We start from the raw sequence: 21,975 nt of genomic DNA, 5'->3' as shown, positions 1-21,975 counted from the left end.
AAGGCAGGAATTGTGCGGCTGGCACTAGGACCTAATTATTAACTGGCAAAGGAGCTGACTTCAGTCCCATGATGGGGAAGGAGGATAAAATATGGCATGCAGCAACACTAACAGATTATGGGAGAAGATGAGCCACCCCATTTCTAAGTCGAGATGAAAGACAGGACGATGGACTGATTTCTCCCACCCCTCCTCTGCTGAACGGGGGTGCCTGAGAAACAGTTCAACCAGGCCAGTAAGCTAGCTGTCCAAAGAAACGTTTCCCTGGAGCCAGAGGCTGGGGCCGAGGGTCCTGTTTCCCAGGGCATGCCAGTGGCCCAGGGAGAGTGCTGGGTAGTGGAAGGCACTCCCCACCGCCTCCACTCACCACCCCTCGTGCCACCTGCCCAACACCTTGTGGTCGCATACATGTCGGTGTTGGTTTGTGTCAGGAAGCGTCACTTCACCAGGGGTGGAGAGAGGGGCTCTCTCATCTACAGCTGGTACTACTTTTAGGACACTATCAGAAACTGTCTTTTCTTGGAAGTACTGAAAGACCTCTATTTTTAAAAACCAACTTTGACATCTTTCTCCTTTTGTGGCTCAGTAATCAAGGAAAGGATGAGTTTGGGGGTTTGTTTTTCCCCACACCCTCTTCCAGCCCACTCTCCTGTAATTCTGTTTTGTTTAAACCTTATCAAGTGGTGGCTTGTGGAGATAGTGTCATTTGGGAGCCAAGATTTGAAGGCTTCATCTTCTGGTTTCCAACTGCCTTCTCATTTCACACCTGCTTTATAATTATATCCAAATAGCCTTTCCCCTTAGACTCTTGGTCACAGATGTGATTTTTCTTTTTCTCTTCTTCAAAGATATAGCTCTTTAAGAACAAATTTTCTTTGGCTTGTGTTTTTTCCCTGATAAGAGAAAGGATTCACCAAAAAGAGAAAGGATTTCAGTGTTTGATTTTTATTTATTTTTTTTAGGATCCTTGCTTTGCATTTTTGTCCTATGTTCTCTTCCCTGATGTTCCTCTTACTTGAAAGTTGCCAGCATTACCCTGGAATTCTGTTCCACTGAAATGCTTTCTTCCTAGCTTGTGAGCTTTGAGGTTTCTGTTAGAAGACAGCCACGTTGCTTTGAGAGAAGTTTGGGAAAGTAGAGAAAGATCAGATAGAAAGTGGTCAATATTGTGGATGGCATTGTACCTGAGAAAACCTACCAAGTGCTCGTGGGAAAGTGTGGAAGTTTGCAATAGACTGCATCCTGTCCTCTCGCCTGGCAGGTCAGCTTCTCCTCCAGCCCGGCCGTGCTGCCTGGGCCCCCAGCCTTTATGTGGTCCCCATGGATACACCCCTTTGCCTGCCTCCTGCCCCACTCGGTCCCTTCCCTTACGCTAAGTGGGTTCCACTCCTCCCAGCCCGTACTTGTCTTTTCTTCTCTAACCTTCCTGTGTGTGTATTTTAATCCTTTCTCATTCCCTGGTTAAAATCCATCTCATTTGTAGAAAGTGTAGTTTGTGAAGTTTCTGGATAATCAATAGGGTCATTGTTTTTTGTTTTTGTTTATCTAAAGAGAAGTACAACTTCATTTCCCAGGTAACTACGAATCTCTTAGGTCTTAGCAGCACCTGGCAAGTAAATGGTCTGTGAGGCCCCATGGGCATCACTATTCAGATGTCTGGCCTTGGGACGAAGGTGTGGCAGATGGTCACTGCGAAGGAACAGCCCTGTCTGCCTCGCCTCACTAGCTACTCCGCCTTTGTGATGGCCTGCTCAGCTGCTCTGTGCCATTCTTAGATATCACCTGTCTTAGGAATTCTGTTGTCTACCCCCTGAGTACGACTGTGAATTACATTCCATAGGATCAACCTTTTGTGCTTTCAACAAAATTAGTCAAAACTGGGATTTGATCTGGGAAGAGTTAGCCAGGCCAGCCTTTATCCTTTTCTTTCATTGATGAGGTGTTCTGAAAGAATTTAGTGCCTTAGGACATAGATTTTTGAAAACAGGATTTTGGGACCTGACACCTATCTCTTTGTGTTAGGTGGAGATTAATACTCTTCCTAGCCCAGGCTAATCCATTGTACAGGGGTTGTGAGATGCGTACAGCCCAATCTCACCATCACTCAGCTGTGACCCACCAGCCTACATACACAGCTCCTGGGACAAGAGCATGTCTTGGCTTCAGGGATGTAATCAAGTGAAAATTCACTGAGGAGCTAAGGGGATGCTTCCGTGACTGTTAGACTATGTTCTTCACTTAGGTGAGCTTGAATGTGTCACTTATTTTTGTGGGTGACATTCATGGTCAAGACCAAATATCAATAGGACAGGTGTCTTTAAAATGAACACGGGCCTCTGTGAAGTTAATGTTCAATGGCAAATCTCAGTGCTTTCTACCTTGTCCTGTATTCTGGAAAGATAGATTTCTGTCATGTCTCTGAAGGATAACTAGCTCATCTTTTAAGCTTATTTTTATATGGAAATACGAAGGGGATGGTTTTTCGTATCTATACTTAGATTCATAGATTCTTAGTCATAATGGAAAATGTCCAATTGCTTCTTCTATTAAAAGTGGACCCAAAAAGACAATGCTGATATCTTCTAGCATCCAATGCACCACTCAACCCATAGTAGGTGTATTCGGCAAAGAGTGCCAACAGTGATTCCAACAAGCTTGATTTCATGTGTACAGAAAGATTGATGACCGTTTTGCACTGAGGAATGGGCCAAGTTGTGTTGACTTTCCCTTCCCAGTAGCTTATTAAGCTAAAGTAAATACCAAACCTGCAGGAATAAAATCGGATTGTCTCATAGGCAGAGCTGCCTGCTCATCCTCTTCTCCAGCTATTTGTGAACACTAGCCGTCTGTCTCTTGGTTTCCCTTTTGCTTAGATGCCCAGCCCACAGAAGGAGAGAGGGAAATCTGGAACCAGATCAGTGCCGTCCTCCAGGATTCTGAGAGCATCCTCGCCGACCTGCAGGCTTACAAGGGCGCAGGGCCGGAGATTCGAGACGTATGCCAACGATAACACTGAGCTGACAACACCCTTGGAGAGGAAAGGAAACCCACACACGCACACACAGAGCAGGATTAAGTAATAGACCTAGTATTTCCTAGTGTAATAAGAAGAACAAGGATGGTAATGTGTCTCCTTAAAAAACTGTATGAATGGCCCCTTTTATTCTAGTTCATTAATCTAAGCACAAACTGTGGTAGACCGTGTAAAATATTAGCCATTCTCTTCACAGAAATATGTGTGATATTACAGGACTCACATTTAAACAATAATTTGTCAGACTCTTACTTCCTCTGAGGGAAATGTACGTAGAAAGTCCATGCACAACAGTTGAAATATGAGTCACGAAGTCTGGGTTTACATGAACTTTCCAAGATTTTGTAATAATTTGGGCAGGTTCCACCAGTACCACAAACAACAGTCATAAACTACCTCACTTTGAGTCTCCTGCAGGTCTGTCATTTTGAACTGACTTGTGAGATCAAAAAATAAATGCATAATAAACAAAGCAACCAAAACAAAAACAGGAGATTGCAAAGGGTTCCTTTTGAGACTTCAAAATGCCCTAAAGGCGAAAAAGTTCTCACTCTTCTTATTTAAAATAATTAGTTTTGTGGATGCATCAACACATACATGTACGCGTGTGACACACGTGCACACACCCCTACTGCTGCTGCCAAAATTATTCTGAACAAATAACACCACTAACATCACAATTCTCAGGGGCTGAGACACAGACAAAACAGCATGGATAAGAAAGTAACAGCCTGTGAGAAGGTTGTTTTTCTACATAGGGGGACACCATTAATTTAAGTAATTGAGGTAACATCACAGACTAACAGGAATGTACTGCATAGTACAGAGAAGAGAAAAGACCTATAGAATTTTTATTTCATAATGAGCACCCGCTCTGCTTTAGAGGAATAAATGGTGGCCGGGGAGGGCTGCATTGCTTCCAATTAGATGTGCACATTTTTACATTTAAGAGAAGAGAAATCAGTTGACACAGATCAAATTGTAGTCATTTGCATTATGTTCAAGGGCTAAAATCTCCATTTTAACTGAGCATCTTGGAGTCCAATGAACTGGCGTTAGCTTAATAAGTACACATTAGCGAAGTACATAAAAATATTTTTTAAATTTTTCTGGTTTTTTAATCTAAGTTCTTGCTCTATCGTAAGTCATTTTGATGTGGAGCTTATTGTTTCTTTCTAAATAATTCTGTGATTTTCTTTATAGGCAATTCAAAATCCCAATGACATCCAGCTTCAGGAAAAAGCTTGGAATGCAGTGTGTCCTCTGGTTGTGAGGCTAAAAAGATTTTATGAGTTTTCCATAAGGCTAGGTGAGTTGTGTTTATAGTTTCCATGTCTCACATGTGCAGTTCTATTATGATGTTCGGTGACAGTCACAGGAGAGCTAGGTGCCTTAGCAAATGTCCTACAACCACCTGCTGGTCTTACCAGAGGCCATTCACGGACAAACAACACCTGTCCTTTTCATTTCTTTCAGTTCACCTCCACGTCTCATCTCCTGAATTTCTTGGCACATTTAGAGCGTCTCTACGAGCGGCCCCTTTGGTTGTGCTCTCAGCTAAGCCCGACTCTTAACGGTTTCACTATGGTCTGATCATATATCTCTGGATGATGGAGAAGTTGGGAAACTCATGTTACTGCTACCCCAAAAAGAACGTGGTTAGCTGGAGTCAGGCATAAATAGAATACAATAAAATACAAGAAAGATAAGCATAATGTTCTGCCCTTGAGCTTTACAGGGGTAGTCAGCCTTTTTATACCTACCGCCCACTTTTTATCTCTGTTAGTAGTAAAATTTTCTAACTGCCCACCGGTTCCACAGTAATGGTGATTTATAAAGTAGGGAAGTAACTTTATAAAGCAGAGTTACAGCAAGTTAAAGCATATAATAATAATTACTTACCAAGTACTTTATGTCAGATTTTCGCTAAGTTTGGCAGAATAAATCTTTATAAAACAACTTACTATATTTAAATCTATCTTTTTATTTATACTTTGGTTGCTCTGCTACCGCCCACCATGAAAGCTGGAATGCCCACTAGTGGGCGGTAGGGACCAGGTTGACTACCACTGATGTAGAACAAAGAAAACAAAACAAAACCCGGCAGAAGTACAGAATGGCTTCGCAGAAGTAAAGGTCAAGTCCAGTCTGCTTTGATAGCCATCTGGATTTGACCACCAATGTGACATAACTGCTTCCCTCAACAGGCCAACTGTCTGAGGTTTCATTCGCTAATATGTCTGGAATGAGGAAGAGGGTAGTCGTGTTCTACTCTAATTTTTCCAGAAGTGAATGCTACATTTTAAGAGGAAAATGGAGAAATTGAGGAGAATAATAGCCATGATATTGAGGGAACTTGATGCTAAGACCCAGAGGGAGGAAGAAGTTGAATGAACTGAATCAGTTGTTCAGGAAGAGAGAGCCTTTGAAGACTCAGGTTGGCTAGGGAGTTATTTCTCTGTTCCCTCAAAGCCTCTGTCTATGACCTGAAACCTCGAGGAGACATGTTTCAGCTCAATAGAAGGGAAAAGCTCCACCTGCCAGAGCAGGTCAAGGTCGAACCGGCTGCCTCAGAAAGTAGTGCATGCCCAGAGATGGACAAGGCTCGACACGCCCTTGTAAAGATGCTGGAAAGGGCATGTAAGACTCTAGCGCAGGTGCTGGCGAGCATTGCTGTAAAGAGCCATATAACATATTTTAGGCATGCAGGCCAGCCTGTCTTTATTGCCATTGTGCCACAAAAATAACCACTGCCAATACATAGAGGAACCAGTGTGGCTATTTTTAAATAAAACTTTAAATGTTTATATAAAACCTTACTTTTTATTTAACACTCTAAATAAAACCACAAAAGAGTTTTAAATAAAACTTTAAAATTTTTATTTTTTTATACAGAATAATTATTTGCATAGTCCCCCTTACCCTCTCTACAACATTATTTAAAATTTTTTAAAAACTCTGTTAAATAAAAGTGGGGCCAGAGTTGGCAAACCCCTCGGGGAGAGGGTTGATTGAATGACTTGGTGCACTTAGAAATATCCCACATATTAGAAATACATGGAAGTGAAAACTGCAGGGTTGTTTAGAGACACATAAGTGGAAGTGACAAGGCTGTTTCAAGGGCAATGATGGAGGTAGGTATGGCAATGGGTGTGTAGAAAAGATGTTGCTGAGATGAGGTGAGACGGTAGATACAGAGAAACACTGAACGGGCCCCGAGGTCTCTCTCCAAGGCAGGTCATCTAACCCAAGTGTTCACAGACACCTCGTCTCCTCCTGGACCATGAATGGCTAACCCATGCACAGGATCCAAAAACATGTATTTATGGTTTTCTAACACGGTTAGCAATTGGGACTACTGGGCAGGCGATGGTGCAGCTGAGCTTAGAGAGGCTTTTACATGACCATGCGGCCGTGGGTGGGGCGCTTCTACTGGGGATATACCTGCTCACATGTGGGGTTCCTCCTCTTGCTGTCTGCACATGTCAGGTCACACACAATACCGGGAAAGACGGGGAAAGGAAGGACTCTGACAGGTGCCCTCTGAGAATGTCAGCGGGGGCTGCACATGGTGCTTTTTAACAGCTCTCTGTAGGTTCCCTCAAATGTGTATCTACCCCTTTGACTTTCAGAAAAAGCTCTGCAGAGTTTATTGGAGTCTCTGACCTGTCCACCCTACACGCCAACGCAGCATCTGGAGCGGGAGCAGGCCCTGGCCAAGGAGTTCGCGGAGATCCTGCATTTTACCCTTCGATTCGATGAGCTGAAGGTAAGGCCACTTACCTCTGACAATTTAACAAACCGGTACTGAGCACCTGCTGTGTACAGGTCCTCTGCAGAGCTGTGGGGTTGGGGAGACAGCGCTGAGTGAGAGATGCAATGTGGTGAGAATATTCACTCTGTGGTCAAAGTGACTCAGGAGTGTGGTTTTTACATGACGATTCAAAATCTGCCTATGACAATAGGATAAAACCTTTTGTGAGTGTCTGTTTCTCATTGAGGACAAATAAATACACAGTAAAAACCAGGCATATTTTTAAATAATGAAGCTCTGAGTACTTATTTTTAACCAAATGTTGCTTTGACTCTTGTGTAGCAAGGAGAAATCTTGGCGTCTTTAGAAACAGTGTGGGGCTCCCAGTACACTCCCCATCCGATGCTGAGAGAGGACCTTCTTCCCTCCCTTCTTAATTTCAGATGCGGAACCCGGCAATTCAGAATGACTTCAGCTACTACAGGAGAACAATAAGTCGCAACCGCATTAACAACATGCACGTGAGTCCCGGGTCTCCTGGTCCAGACACCCAATCTCCCATCTTCTTTGATGTCTGCATCAGGCAGGGCACAGGGAGGAGGCAAAGACTTGTCTGTAATGCAATTTCCAGAGGATGCTGTGTGGGGATTTTGTTCATCTCTTTATCAATTGCATCTTCTCTTCTTGTTTTCATCAGCTAGACATTGAGAACGAAGTCAATAATGAGATGGCCAATCGAATGTCCCTCTTCTATGCAGAAGCCACGCCGATGCTGAAAACCCTTAGCAATGCCACCATGCACTTTGTCTCTGAAGTAAGTGGAATTGAGCAACAAGATGCTTTAATTCTCTATTGAGCCCAAAAGCTGCCTGCAAGGCTAACATGCATTCGTGTCTCCCAAACAGAACAAAACCCTGCCCATTGAGAACACCACAGACTGCCTCAGCACGATGACGAGTGTCTGTAAAGTCATGCTGGAGACGCCGTAAGTTACCCAGAGGTGCATTCATGGTCAAGAGCTTGTTGATGTAATGATGGTGATGACGCCATCTAACAATTGGGTCGGCACATTAACATTTACACACCTGCTGTCTGAATTAATTTCATAAAGAACCTTAGGTGATAGGTGTCGCTATCCTATTGGAGAGATAAGAAAGCTAAGGCTCACTTTCTAAAGATCACGTAGCTTGTTAGCTAGCAGAACCAAAACTCGAGTCAAAGATGTTATAGAAATTGTGTAAGAATCAAGTGGGGGGTTGGGTGAAATCACTGGGTATTATGCCAATATATTAGAGAAAAGATTTGGAACCAAGAGAAGTGGTGAGACTGTTGCAAAAGTGATAACGAAAATCTCTCTCTCTTGCTCTCTCATTCTCACTCTGAGTAGTTTCTTTATATTTAAACTGGTTATTTGATTTTTTAAAAATGGTTTAGGTTGTTAACAATGAGACAGTATGGCAATGAGGAAATCCACATTCAAAAGTTAGGATTCCATTTACATCTGTAGCCCCTACTGGACCCTCGAACAAGTGGTCAAAGCTGCCCGGGTCCTGGCTTCCCCGCGTGCTGAGGCTCTCACAGTGTCGGGGCCTGGCTTCCCCGCGTGCTGAAGCTCTCACGGTGTCGGGGCCTGGCTTCCCCGCGTGCTGAAGCTCTCACAGTGTTGAGCCCTGGCTTCCCCGCATGCTGAAGCTCTCACGGTGTCGGGGCCTGGCTTCCCCGCATGCTGAAGCTCTCACTGTGTCGGGGCCTGGCTTCCCCGCATGCTGAAGCTCTCATGGTGTCGGGGCCTGGCTTCCCCACGTGCTGAAGCTCTCACAGTGTCGGGGCCTGGCTTCCCCGCATGCTGAGGCTCTCACAGTGTTGAGACCTGGCTTCCCTGCGTGCTGAAGCTCTCACAGTGTCGGGGCCTGGTTTCCCCTCATGCTGAAGCTCTCACAGTGCCATCTAGGTTGCCATGTGCGGGAGGCCCAGAGGTAGCAAGAGTGCCTTAGAAAACTTGACATTCTGTTCAAGTGTAAGATGACATAAATATTAAATATTTTGCTTGTACTGAAGTTGAGACTTATTTCAAGACAAAAACCAATAATTATCTTCATTGAGGGACCAGTTCATAATGAAATAGATATTAAGAAAGCCCCTAGTATTAGCTCAAGTAATCTGAATAATCAGAGACCCTGTCAGGGTAAATGAACAAAATTCAAACTTCACAAATACTTTCAGCCCAATGAACAGTACCTCATTTCTTCAGGTATCTCCCACAATTCAATTCAATCTGCGCCTGTATCTTAACAAAGGGAGTTACCCTGACTGCAGGCACGATAGCTGCTCTGTGGAAATGAGCTTGATTCTTTTTCTTTATAATGAAGCTATTATTCTCCATAATCTTGGACAGCCAGAGAGAACTGCTATAAAATATTCAAGATTGATGGGTGGGGAGTGATGGACGCAGTGAGCTGGCATGCTGAAGGGCAGAAGAGAAGAGAATTCACTGCCCTCTAATTTACCTTATTTTCACGCTGAATTGCTGGTTGGATAGATTCAAGGAGAATTATCATTATGGGTTTCTAGAAGAGCATATTAACCCAGCTGGTGCAGGTCTGGGATTGTTCTCAAGAGAGGGTTGGAGGAGTCTAAAGCAGCCAGTGTAGAGCCGTAAATGAGCATACTCGGGCCAGGCAGTAACCGGGGCCATCTCTTGTCTCTCCCAGGGAGTACAGGAGTAGGTTTACGAGCGAAGAGACGCTGATGTTCTGCATGAGGGTGATGGTGGGGGTCATCATCCTCTACGACCATGTCCACCCTGTGGGAGCTTTCTGCAAGACATCCAAGATCGATGTAAGAATAATTATAAAATGTGCTTTCCAATAAGAGGTCGTGAATGTTGCCAAAGAGACCTTGCTTTTCTCTCTCATCCATTCCCTACCAAGAATGACCTCTGAGATCCAAGCCCCATCCTGGCAGCTCTCTCCAGGAGAGGAAGTCCAGTCCTTTTTATGTGCTTACAAATGAACATCCAACCTCAAAAGCATAACAGAAACATGGAGGGGCTGACCCCCCAGCCTGTAGCGGAGCTGAACAGATAGATGAACGGTCACTTAGCTGCAAGTGGCCCCTTCAGTGTACCTTGAGTGCTATGTAAATGTATTCCTCATATGTTCTCTGAGCCTCCATATGTACAGCACAGGGAGATACTAAATTATAAGGCACCCTGCACAATCCCAGACAACATGCCAACTTCCTCTCCTCCTGAGCTTGGCAGTGAGCCCACCAGACCCACGTGCCTGTTCTTGTCACCAGCGTGTGCCCAGAGTACTCTCCTCTCCTCGGATGGGTGGATTCCTTTAAGGTCCTCTTCAAATATTCCCTCCTCCCCTTCTTTCTTCTCTGACCCTCAGAGCATTTATCATTTTAGATTTTCTCATGCCCCCACAGATGTAGATCACTGAGGAGCAGAGAGACCATTATCTATACATTCAATGTCTGATTTACTGCCTAGCCGCATCTTTGGCATATAGAACATGGGACTCAGTAGATGCTCCATAGAGTTTTCCTTCTGAAGGAATGAGTATAATTGGAAAACAAGTGATTTTGGTGTGGAAGAGATTTCCTGTTGATCGTGGAATAAAGCTTGCCTCTTCTCAGCCCAGCACTTGCTTCAAGCATCACCCAGCAGTGTATCCCATGTATTGATAAGCCTCTTAAGTACAGAACAGGACCTCCTGGTACTAACGTTCTGACGCGGCTGAGTTGGGTGGCACACTCTGTGTTCCTTCATCTGCACAGAACAGCATCTGTTCTGAACGCACAGGAAGTCTACATGCCCAGAGGACCCATGAGTCTGCAGAATGTAAGAAAATTTATCAGTTTAAAATACAACCTGGATGACTCATTTTGAGATTCTGGCTTCCTAACACAGTTAGACATGGCTCTTCATTATTTTTAATGTAATTATTTCTGTGCGAAGAAAATAAATGTCTAATATGGAAACTACAGGAAATCAAAATACAGAAAATTAAATGTATCTGTAGTAACCTCACCACAGATGGATGACCACTGTCAGCAGGTCAGCATATATATGTCCCTTCTGCTTATATAGATGTTTGTGTGTATGTGTATATGTACTTAACAAATTAGCACCCTGGACTAATGTGGTTTTTAAACATTTAAGTTATATAACAGTATATTATAGAAACTTTTATACCAATAAATATTTTACTTTGTAAGGCTTAACATTTTTATGCAATAGATTGAGTATAAATAACTCTATTAACAACTCCATGAACATCATTTGAATATAGATTGAGTTTATTACCTGGTACTCATAGGACAGTCTCATCTACCATAACCATTTGTTAACTTGTCACAGAGTCAATAATTAAAAATACACTAGGTACAATTGTGTCTTGTATTCTTAACCTTTGAAAAGCTTGTCATTGCTTGTCATTCACTGAGCCTTTCCGTTGAGGTCCTAAGCATTCTATGATGTTCCATCTAACCACACATCATCTTGATGAAGTCTATTTGTTCATGCAGGTCTCATTTAGAAATGTCCTCATACTAAATTTTTCATGTATCTCTAAAAAAGTTTTGAGTTTACCAAATACAACTGTATTAGTTGGGCCATTTATTTTGATGACATAAAGGATCTTCCAATCAGCTTCTAAGCCAGGAGTTACATGCACTGGGCTTATAAATCCTTAAGTGTTGACATCAACTGTGAAAAAAATAGTAATATTTATCTGTGAGGCCTTGGCATAGGTACTATTATATGCACTTACAAAAAACTTGCCCTGGAGTGCAAAAGAGATATTCAATGAGTTAGAGGCAGAGACAGAAGGATGGTGGGCTGTCACCTTTTGAGGTAGAGCTTGAAGAAGGGGTAGGATCTTACTAAATGGACACAAACAAGGGGAATTCTCAGGCAGAAGGAATCATCAGAGCAAAGTTACCAAGGCACATGGGGGGTATGCACCCTTTAGAGACTAGATGCTCTTCTTGGCTGCCAGAAAAGCCATGCTGAAATGAGAAAGCATTTTCAACCGATGTCCTTAAAATTGTATGCAATAATCTATAACCTAGCCCCTGGCCTGAACTATGTCCAGAATTCCAGACCCACCTCCTCTGGATACCTGAAATAGTCATCCTCAAATCGAAGGTCATCCTTTGCCCACAAAGCTGTTCCTCCTCCTGGGCTATTGGCTCAGGTATTTTACCTTCCTCCAACCCGGTCCCTGAGCCAGAAACCTGTATTTGTCTTTCAGAATCTAGGAATTGTCTTCTTTCCCCCTTTTCACCCTCATATCTTATCAAGTCACCAATCCTATGGACTGGATCTCAGATTAGTATTCCCCATCTCTCTTGGACTCTCCATCTGTGAGCAGGAATACTGTGATACGATTGCAGACAAATATTATAATGGACAGAGGTTATGATGGGCAGAGTTACTAGACTATTAACGAACTGCTGTTCTTTTTCCTAGATGAAAGGCTGCATAAAGGTTTTGAAGGAGCAGGCCCCAGACAGCGTGGAGGGGCTGCTGAACGCCCTCAGGTGAGCCTCCGCCCGTGCGAGACCCACAGGACAGCCAGCCCTTCAGAACCTTTTCAAACTTAGATGCCACCAGGAACAGAGGGCAGGGCACTAGGTTCAACCCCTTGCGTAGTTGAACACATTTGCTCTTCCCAACAACCTGTGAAGGTCAGCGCCGTTCTCATCATCTTCCTTTTACAGACAGAAGAAACTGAGATTTAGAGAAGTCAGATAACTTGCCAAAAGTTGCACAGCAGATGGCCAAGCCATGACCTAAACTCAGGTCTGAGCGACCCCACAGGTCAGAAGCCTAACTCCTGGCCACCCTGCTCTGTGGTTGTGGTTAGTAGGGACTCAGCAGACGAAGCAGCCTCCCAGGTCCCTCTTCCCTCTTCACTGATGGATCCCGAAACTGGCTGCACAGAAGAGTTATGTGGATAGCTTTAGAAACTGCTGACGCTCACAGGCCGACCCAGACCGAATGAATTAGAGTCCTCGGAATGGGGCTCAGGCACCCACTGTGTTTGTAGATTTGTTCTTTTATATATATATATACATATATATATATTTTTTTTTTTTTCTTTTAAAGAGTTTATTGATTTTTAAAAAAAATTTTTTTTATTTTATTTATTCATTTTTAGAGAGGAGAGAGAGACAGAGAGGGAGAGAGAGGAGAGAAAGACAGAAAGAGAGAAGGGGGGAGGAGCTGGAAGAATCAACTCCCATATGTGCCTTGACCAGGCAAGCCAGGGTTTTGAACCAGCGACCTCAGCATTCCAGGTTGACGCTTTATCCACTGCGCCACCACAGGTCAGGCCTGTAGATTTGTTCTGAAACTCCCTGAGCATTGACATATGCAGCTGCCAGAATTGGGGAACCTGTCCCACAAGGTCTGGGTGCTCAAGTATTTGGCAGCTGTGGCCCATGATAGTTCCTCTCTGCCAATAAGTAATGCCCGAGCACCTTCAGGAAAGGGATGCTCACTGTGTAGCTGTGATGTGTCTACAGGAATTTGTCAAATCATTCATTGTGTAAGTCATTCCAATACTGGATTGCATCCTGAAAAGTTTATGGTCCCTTAGCTATCTTATCCATTTTTTATTTCCCTCAGTTCTACCCAATATTGTGTACACAGTAAGTGTTCAATAAATGTAATTGGAGTGGAGCAATAATATTCCACCTGCGTATCACACTTATGTTTTATACTCCGCTCCAAGTCATGTTGTCTTATTTCATCATCAGCACGTGGAGAAGGAAGGCTCATTTGTTACCCTCCCTCAGGAGATAAAGAAACTGAGATACACAGGAAGCCTGTGACCTAGACCCTGAGGTTGACCCTGGTCTGTGGCACTTCTGAGTCGTCATTGTTCAAGACAGTTGTAGAATTGATATAAGCGCCTTCCAGATTCTGTGGGTCAGCCAAGGGATTATCCAGTGGTGCCCATTTCACAGGAAGCTGGTTTTCCGTCTCAGTACGGAGACTTTCATACTTAAGTGTTTCAAGTCTTCAGCTTCATTCAATCAAGGAAGACTTCTAGAGCAGGGCAACATTGTAGGCTGTGGGACCCCTCCAAGTGCTGGCATGTGTGTGTCCTGTAAGCAGTGTGCAGAGTGAGAGAGCACAGGCTTTTAGAGCAGCCAGACCCGAATCCAAATTATTCACAGATCCTTCATCACTATCTCTGTGATCGGAACGGGTCACTGAACCTCTCTAAATCTCAGTGCTGACATCTGTAAAGTGGAGGCAAATAACCTTTCTTGCAAAGAGTCAGAGTGAGTGAAATGAACTTCAGTGGAGAGCCTAGGACATCATCAAGACTTTATTACATATTACTTCTCCTTCCCTTCCTTTTCATAAACTATTTCCGCACTAGGTTAATGTGAGGATGCAAATTACATTACATTATTATTATTATTATTTGTTCACTGCATTTGTGCCCCATCGTGGTGGCAATCAGGATGAGCGTTGTCTAAAAAATAGGAAACTAGAAGTGGTCTTTTTTTTTTTTTTTTTGTATTTTTCTGAAGCTGGAAACAGGGAGGCAGTCAGACTCCCGCATGCACCCGATCTGGATCCACCTGGCACGCCCACCAGGGGGCGATGCTCTGCCCATCTGGGGCAGCGCTTTGTTGCTACCAGAACCACTCTAGCGCCAAGGCAAAGGCCACAGAGCTATCCCCAGCGCCCGGGCCATCTTTGCTCCAGTGGAGCCTCAGCTGTGGGAGGGGAAGAGAGAGACGGAGAGGAAGGAGAGGGGGAGGGGTGGAGAAGCAGATGGGCGCCTCTCCTGTGTGCCCTGGCCGGGAATCGAACCCGGGACTTCCGCACGCCAGGCCGACGCTCTACCACTGAGCCAACCGGCAGGGCCGACTATAAGTGGTCTTAGTGCTGCTAGGTTGCTATGCAAATCCCTATTTTGAAATTTGTGACTTAGCGGGGGTAACCCAGATGGCCAGGTGTCTGCACTCAATCACGTGAAGTCTACCTGCCTGGAAAATGAGATTGCTTCATATCTCCTCTGTAGTTATTTGATTATTTGATCCACTTGTTTAATAACCATAATACAAAATTCCTTTGGAAGGAAGAATCAACTATTCAATCTGTACAAGATACTCTGGGTGTAGGAATGTGACTCTCTGTCTAAAGGACCAACCTAAGTTTGATATATAAGTATCCCTCGTGTCTCCCAAGGTAAAGATGGGCTGGCGAGTCATTACAGAAGCTTTCACAGAGCACTATTTGCACAGTGAACTCCATCATTTTCTCTCCACCCAGGTTCACTACAAAGCACTTGAATGATGAATCAACTTCTAAACAGATTCGAGCAATGCTTCAGTAAAGCTCTGCTCCAAGAAGAGGATCTATGTACTGACCTCAGAAGATGTATATGTTTACATAATTTAATACAGATTGATGTTAATACTTGTGTATTTACATAACCGTTTCCTTGTTGTCACTGAAATATATGGACCTTAATTTGTATCCTGACTGACTCAACCCAGCAGAGCATAAATTGACTTGAGCCTTACCTTTGATATCTAAAATGAAACCCTTTTCTCCAAAGGCAAAATTTGGAGACTTTGAACTTTGCCGCTTGAGTCCTTTAACTACACCTGTAGCAATCAGACATTGCTAATAGCTAATAGTTTGTGGTAGTGTTTAAATTCTAGATGTATAATCTCTCTGGGAAGTATATTATAGAAACACAAAGTATTTGATATCCTGTATTGGCTCAGCTACAGGAAACACGACTGATACCCTGACAGAGGGAGAGAGGGATGGGAAAAAGAAAAATGCATGTGGGGCTTCCGGCCCATGTGTTTGGAACTCAGAATGTGCCCTCTTTCCTGAGACTGCAGACCACACGCACAGCCTTCCCATTTGCACGTGTTTTATTCATCAGCACATTCACTTTCTGTCTAGACTTATATCCCTCCAAAATGTTTTTTCAGTTTTTGCAAGAGGAAAGTCATCTGTTTGGAGCAGTTAGCAAGAGAAAAGCAGGAACAGACAGGTGCGCTGTCACAGGTGGGCTGATAAAAGTGGCTGTCCTGGAAGTGGGGGACAAGTTGGGAGGAAGGGCACCCAGGCAACAGGACAGTCATCTCTCTGCTTTACCCGTCTATCTGCTGGGACAAGGAAAGGGAGCTCTGGCTTTGAAATTGTGGAGAAGTTTGCTGACATTCCAGTCATTTGGACACTCTTTGGCACACGCTCCTTTTAATAAGAGCTTTGATCTCTGTGGACCATTCACGTGACTGTAAAGGTCTGGGGCACTTCATTAATTACCAGAAGACTGAGAAAATTTGAAGGGGAAGAAATCTATGTTTCCTGGCCCCCTGGTCCTTTGAACGCAGCATCTCCCGGTCCCCATGGCTAGCTTGTTGCCATGTGTAAAGCCAGAGTTCCTGAATTTAGTTCTAGCCCCACTGATTCACAGAGTGATCTTGAGAAATTCACCTAAGCACTGTGTCTTACCTTTCTTACCTATAAAATGGATATTGAAAACAGACACTCTGCAAAGTGTGAGTCATTACAACAACTGACTCCTAAGTGCTTCTCTGTAGAAGTAGAGAGTCCACTAAGCATGATCCCACCTTACCCTCATGATTGATGGTAGGACAAAACCTAGAGTCATTCTGATTGAAGATCAGGGTTCAGAATGAAATCAGGGAAATCAAATCTCCAATAAAAGGAAAATGAGACAGAGGGTGACGCCAATCAGGATGCTCCCTGCCCCGATGGAAGACTAGAACCCAGGACACCCCCTCTGGACTCCATGTTCTTTCGATTTCACCATATGGCCTATGCATACCTACTACGGGGTGAGACTGGATAATTCAAAGTAAACCCTCAGTCTGGCCTAGGTAATTACTTTCCTATTTCTGACAGACAGGAGGAGTTATCCCGTGAATGTAGTTCCAGAAGTTGAGTCTGGGTACGTTAGAGCTCGGCATCATTCACAACGTCCCAAGGAGTGAGCTGTCACACCATTGCTTTAAAGACTGTAAGGGCCAGATGACATTCCCTTGATGCCTCCGAGAAAAGGGGGTCCTACACTTGTTTTATTTTATTTTTAACAAAGAAACCCAGCCAAGTGGCAGAACAGATTCCATGGTCTATATCTAAATGTCAGTCAACAGAGAGGAAAGACTCTTTTTTTAATGTTTTTCAAGCTGGACCAGTACAGATGCTTGGCTGGTATTTCTCCCACCAGAGCAGAAACACACTAGATGGCCTTCAAGACCCTTTCAGGCCTAGGGATTCTAAAATCCCAGAGGAAACCAGAAAGTAGGGTAGCAATGGGTGCACAAATTCATTAACTATCCAACTTAAGAAATGTTCTTCTATTTGGAAGCCACACATTATCCTTTGGCAACAACTGTCAAGACTGGAAATAGAGAGGCACTGAATGTTTTATCATCACTGGGTCCATTTTCCTCCTTTATCAGGAAAGGAGATGAAGTCATGGAAAGAGGAGTGGTCTTTCAGAGTACATAGTTGAGTATGTGTATAATTTTTAATTAGACTTTCTACAAATGGGACCAAATATATGGGAGGGGCTGCTGGCCTACCCCAATTTAGCCAGGTCATGTTGTCTCAAAGCCAAGATTTATTCACCAGTATATGGATTCTCCAAAGCCCAGGGTCTGAACTGTTGCCTCTGACTATGAGGAGGACAGGTTAACTGAACGTCTGTGATCGCTAACAGGTGATGGACCTTAGGTCCATGCCAGAGGTACTGTGGGAGACAAATTCTTTTAACAGACTGTCCTGCAGGCATCAGGAGTCCTTGAACAATCACTATTTTTGTGTGCTGCATGCACATGCATCCAAGACCTATGGGTGGCTTAGGGGAAAATGCTAGTGACCATATATCCATGTCAATGTTAACTATATTTCCTATTTGATGTCTCCTAGTTTTCAAGTAAACAGTGTTTTCCATTACTCAAATATTTATTTTGGGGACAAGCAACAAAATGGAAATTATGTTTCTTGAAGTCACTGCTATTTTGGCGTTATAAATTTGTTCTCAGAAATCTTTCATATGCTATAAGGAGTTAGTCATAAAAAATAAAAATAGGTGGCAATAAATGTTTGAACTGTGGTGACCCGTTCAGGCTGGCATATTGATTTACAACCTGAAAGAAAGTCTTGGATACTACACTTTAACTATTAATTAATATCATGCTTTATAAAAGTTTGCTCCTAGCCATCACCATTATATCAAGATATTAATGGTAAAATGAACTTTTAGATATATCATCTATCATCTCACCAAAGTAAAAATAATTTCATGCTTCCTCGAAAGAAAAATAGATCCTACTCAATTTTGGGATCCAGTTGTCCAGTAGATCTTTTGATTCAATTTTGTATACTAGAAAGCTATGAGATTTTCAGATTTTAATAATAAATATTAGGATTTTATTTGAAAGGAACAAACACTTTGAAGCTCAATTTCCCCACCTCACCTATAAAGGCTGTTGCATACACAAAGCTGTTTAAAGTCGTCATGTATTGTTTGCTAAAGTCATTGTAATATTTTTTTGCCCGTTTTGCCTCTTTTTGTACACAAGTTTTGGGTGTGAAATGAAAATTAAAGTTTGGTACATATATTTAAAAATACACCTACATTTTATATGATGTTCAAGGTTGAGTGGGCGATAAACACACAATCATAGACACATGCCAAACAAAGAAAGTTGCTGAACATTTGTTCTGGGCACCAGGAAATCACACCATCTGCCTTTGACTTTTCTGTCTTAGTTTCTTCTTACACAACATGAAATACCCCAAGTGTAGAGCTCTGGTTATCAGCTATATATGACTAAGTTCAGCAAAGACTCCTCATCAGAAAAAAAACATCATTTAAATAGAGGAATGATTGATATCTAGAAATGCATGAGATATATTTGTCCAAAGAGGCTAAAAACCCTAATAAATGCTCTTTTAGTCATTTTTTTAAGTACATAAGCACTTTATGAATTTTGCTAAATCAGCAAATAACCTGTTCCTTATATAGACATACATTTTTTTCAGGCAACTTTAGCACTAAAGCCATTCTCTTGACTATTGAACATTAAAACTATTCTAGAGCATGACTTTTAATGCCTGTCTGCACCTTGTAAGCTTATCGCTTGAGACCTAATTATGTGTGATCTTAATGGGTCACAATCTCCAAGAGAAACTTTCTATAAAGTTCTATGTGAAAGACAAAGAGAAATGAATACAAATGGGACATTTTCTATAAATTGGCATATGGACAAATTATAAGTGGATGAAAGCTGAGAAGGAGAGAGATTAAATTAAAAGAGTGCTGAGAGTTAAAGGGGAAAAAGAGGAGTAGAGTAAGTGTGATTGTCAAGAACACAGCTAGAGAGGGATTGAACACCCTTCATACCAATCAAGGTTCTTTGCGAAGGACGGGATGAAGAGTTCAGCTGGCTGCATTCATGATGCCTGTTGAGTATTTGCAATTTGCGTTCACACCAGATTTTATGTTTCAAGTTATCAATGAGCAAATAGAATTTGTAAGTGCTATTTGAAAGATCTGTAACTATACTTACTCAGCACAAACTAAGTGACTGATTCAATGATATTTAATTCTATTGATTCATTGAAATTATTTATATTCATTAAGTATTTAATTTATTCAATGCCAGAATTTTTATCTCTGTTAGTAAAAGAAAATCCCTGCTCACACCCACGTGGTGTCTAAATAATAAGAGGTCTTGGTAGTTCAGTTGGCTTCAACCCAAAAGTAAATTCAAGAAGAGAGTTTTTCTTCCCTGGTCAAATCAAGTTTCTGGGACTTGATTTGAGGTATTTTTACCTCTGTAACTCTTTCCTTGCCTGTTTCCTCTTACACAAAGTTCAGAAATCCTGGAAATACTGGAGGTGGATGTCCTGAAAATACCTTCTGCAAAATGCTTCCATCAAAACACCATTTGAAATGTTGGTAAGATTTCAGATGTCCTAACATTTAGTTTATAAGGAGTCTTTTAGGCTGTAAGTTCTCATAAACTCAGTTAGGAAAATCATTTCTCCATGAAATCTTCCAGTTTTCCTCATAAAATAACTAAGTTCTAGATCCCTTTTCTTGGCCCTGCTTTCTATTCATGTTTTAAAGAATCCTGGTTTGCACCATGACAGAGTTTGTTTCAAGTCAAGAGCTCTATTTTATTAACCATTCCTAACCCACCCAAGAGCTAAAGTCTTCAATGTTATGACTTAAGGATATGTAGTTTTAACCGGCCCCTTATACCTCAAAGAAGCATGTCTCTAGAAAATGTCAAGAGTACTTGGGGAACAGCTATAAAATTATTCTATTCTAAATATCATTGTATTTGCAAGAATTTCCTTTCATATGAAAGAAAATAAAGCAATCACTGTGGGGAGGGGTATGAAAATGATAATGTTATATGGGGGTACATGTGGGGAGGATGAACAGATAGGGAGCTCTAGGATAAATCAAGTGAGGATTCACTATCTGCAAAATGTAGCATTGGGACTCCTGCTCCATTATGTTGTCACTGCACCATCTTCTTCACTGTCTATCAGAAATCTACCTTCACCTCCACCATGAAGCTATCCCCAACTACCTTAGTGTTTGCTAATCCTATCTCTTCTTGGTCCTTAATGCATTTAACTTATTTGATACTAAGTTTAGGTCACTACACAGTTGTCTAAATTATGTGTTTGCTTTTTCCACTATATATTAAGTCCCTGTGGGCAGGAAAGTGCCCCTTAAAGAGGGCCAAGCTCAGCATATGCTGGTGACCAATAGAAGCTGCCTACAAACTGCAAGCTTCAGGGCCCCAAAATCAGAGTGTGCTGAAATGAATCCCTGAGAATTAATTTTTACAGCCCATGATTATCCACAGTAACCAATTTTCTACTTTCCTGGTTGGTTGGTTTTATTTCTAGAAGAAATATTTACCTACCTGTTAGGATATTTTTCAGTTCCATGGACACAGAGAGCTTGCAGCTTGCCGGTGATATGCTAGGAGTCCAGCTGGGAAATCAGGCTGATGTCTTGATCAAAAGTCTAAGTCAACTAGTCCTAGCAAGGGCATACACACTAGTCAGAGGAAGCCTTGTTTGGTCAGGGGCAAGGCAGCCACTCCACTGGAGGCAGGGGCAAAAGGGCAACAGAAGCAGTTTCTAAAAACTAAACAAATCGATTCAGCACCGTGGATAGCAACCTAGGGGTGAGTCCATAGCCGTTTGTTTATCCTGGAATCTATATGCTTTATGAGTTGGTTCAAGTTTTTCTCTAGAACTCTGGTTAGCAAAATTAATAGGTCATTCTAAAAACAAGTTTCTAGGTAGCTTTAAGAGCATACTTTTTTGTCCTGGGGCTTCTGAATATCAATAAGAAGAGCAGAAAATAGTTTGGAAAGGCCAGGGTATCATCTTGAGTTTTTATTTTCACCATGTCTTTAGATTCAAGCCAAACTCCTAGGTATGACACTTTCTACTTCTTTAACCCCTGGTCTTCCAGATAATTACTGAGACCTAACAAATATCTTTTCTCAAGAGTTTTCAAAAGCTATCAAGTTCTCCTTGGTTTGTTTTGCTGTATTTATTCCAAGCTCCATTATCTGTTACTTAGGTCACTCAGACTTTACTCTCTCCCTTTACTCCATTCTCTATACAGCCAACATGCATCTTACTGTGATGTATGTATGTCTGACAACATTCATGCCATACTATTGTTCTAAGCAAGTTTCCTAAAATATGCTCTCAGAGCTGTTAATTGCTGTCCCATTAAAAAAAATTTTTGTTGTTTTTCAAATTAGTTTTGGCTATTATAGTTCTTTTCTTTTCATTGAAATATTAGAATGTTTGTTTATTTCTACCCCCAAAAAAAATCTTTCTGTAATTTTAATAGTATTTATTTGAATCTACACATAATTTGGGAGAATAAACTTACTAACAATATTGAGTCCTACAATCCATGAATATTGTAAATCTCATTAGGTAGATCTTCTTTGATTTCATTAGATGTCTGACATACTCTATCTGTGAATAAGACTAAAAGTTTTACTTTATCAATCTGAATCCCTTCTATTTCTTTTTCTTGCCCTGTAACACTAATACAAACCCTTAGCACAATGTTAAATAGAAGTGATGAAAAAGAACTTACATTTT

General features: G+C 42.1%; 1 protein-coding gene across 2 annotated transcripts in view; it reads left to right on the top strand.

The window, feature by feature from the left end:
• The window catches only part of CYRIA (CYFIP related Rac1 interactor A), a 97,810-nt gene extending 77,504 nt beyond the window's left edge, over positions 1 to 20,306 (top strand). The window contains exons 5-13 of one of the 2 annotated variants that reach the window (XM_066386185.1): positions 2,874 to 2,995; positions 4,238 to 4,343; positions 6,667 to 6,803; positions 7,232 to 7,309; positions 7,486 to 7,602; positions 7,694 to 7,773; positions 9,500 to 9,626; positions 12,271 to 12,341; positions 15,097 to 20,306. In XM_066386185.1, the coding sequence (XP_066242282.1) occupies positions 2,874 to 2,995; positions 4,238 to 4,343; positions 6,667 to 6,803; positions 7,232 to 7,309; positions 7,486 to 7,602; positions 7,694 to 7,773; positions 9,500 to 9,626; positions 12,271 to 12,341; positions 15,097 to 15,160 (902 nt within the window). In that variant the 3' untranslated portion in view covers positions 15,161 to 20,306. The remainder of the gene's footprint in view (positions 1 to 2,873; positions 2,996 to 4,237; positions 4,344 to 6,666; positions 6,804 to 7,231; positions 7,310 to 7,485; positions 7,603 to 7,693; positions 7,774 to 9,499; positions 9,627 to 12,270; positions 12,342 to 15,096) is intronic. The other variant, XM_066386183.1, reaches the window with a different exon arrangement.
• The last annotated feature ends 1,669 nt before the right edge of the window (positions 20,307 to 21,975 follow it).

Source organism: Saccopteryx leptura, chromosome 5 (assembly GCF_036850995.1).
Source record: "Saccopteryx leptura isolate mSacLep1 chromosome 5, mSacLep1_pri_phased_curated, whole genome shotgun sequence".
Taxonomy (NCBI): Eukaryota; Metazoa; Chordata; class Mammalia; order Chiroptera; family Emballonuridae; genus Saccopteryx; species Saccopteryx leptura.
This window is presented reverse-complemented; position numbering and strand designations above follow the sequence as displayed.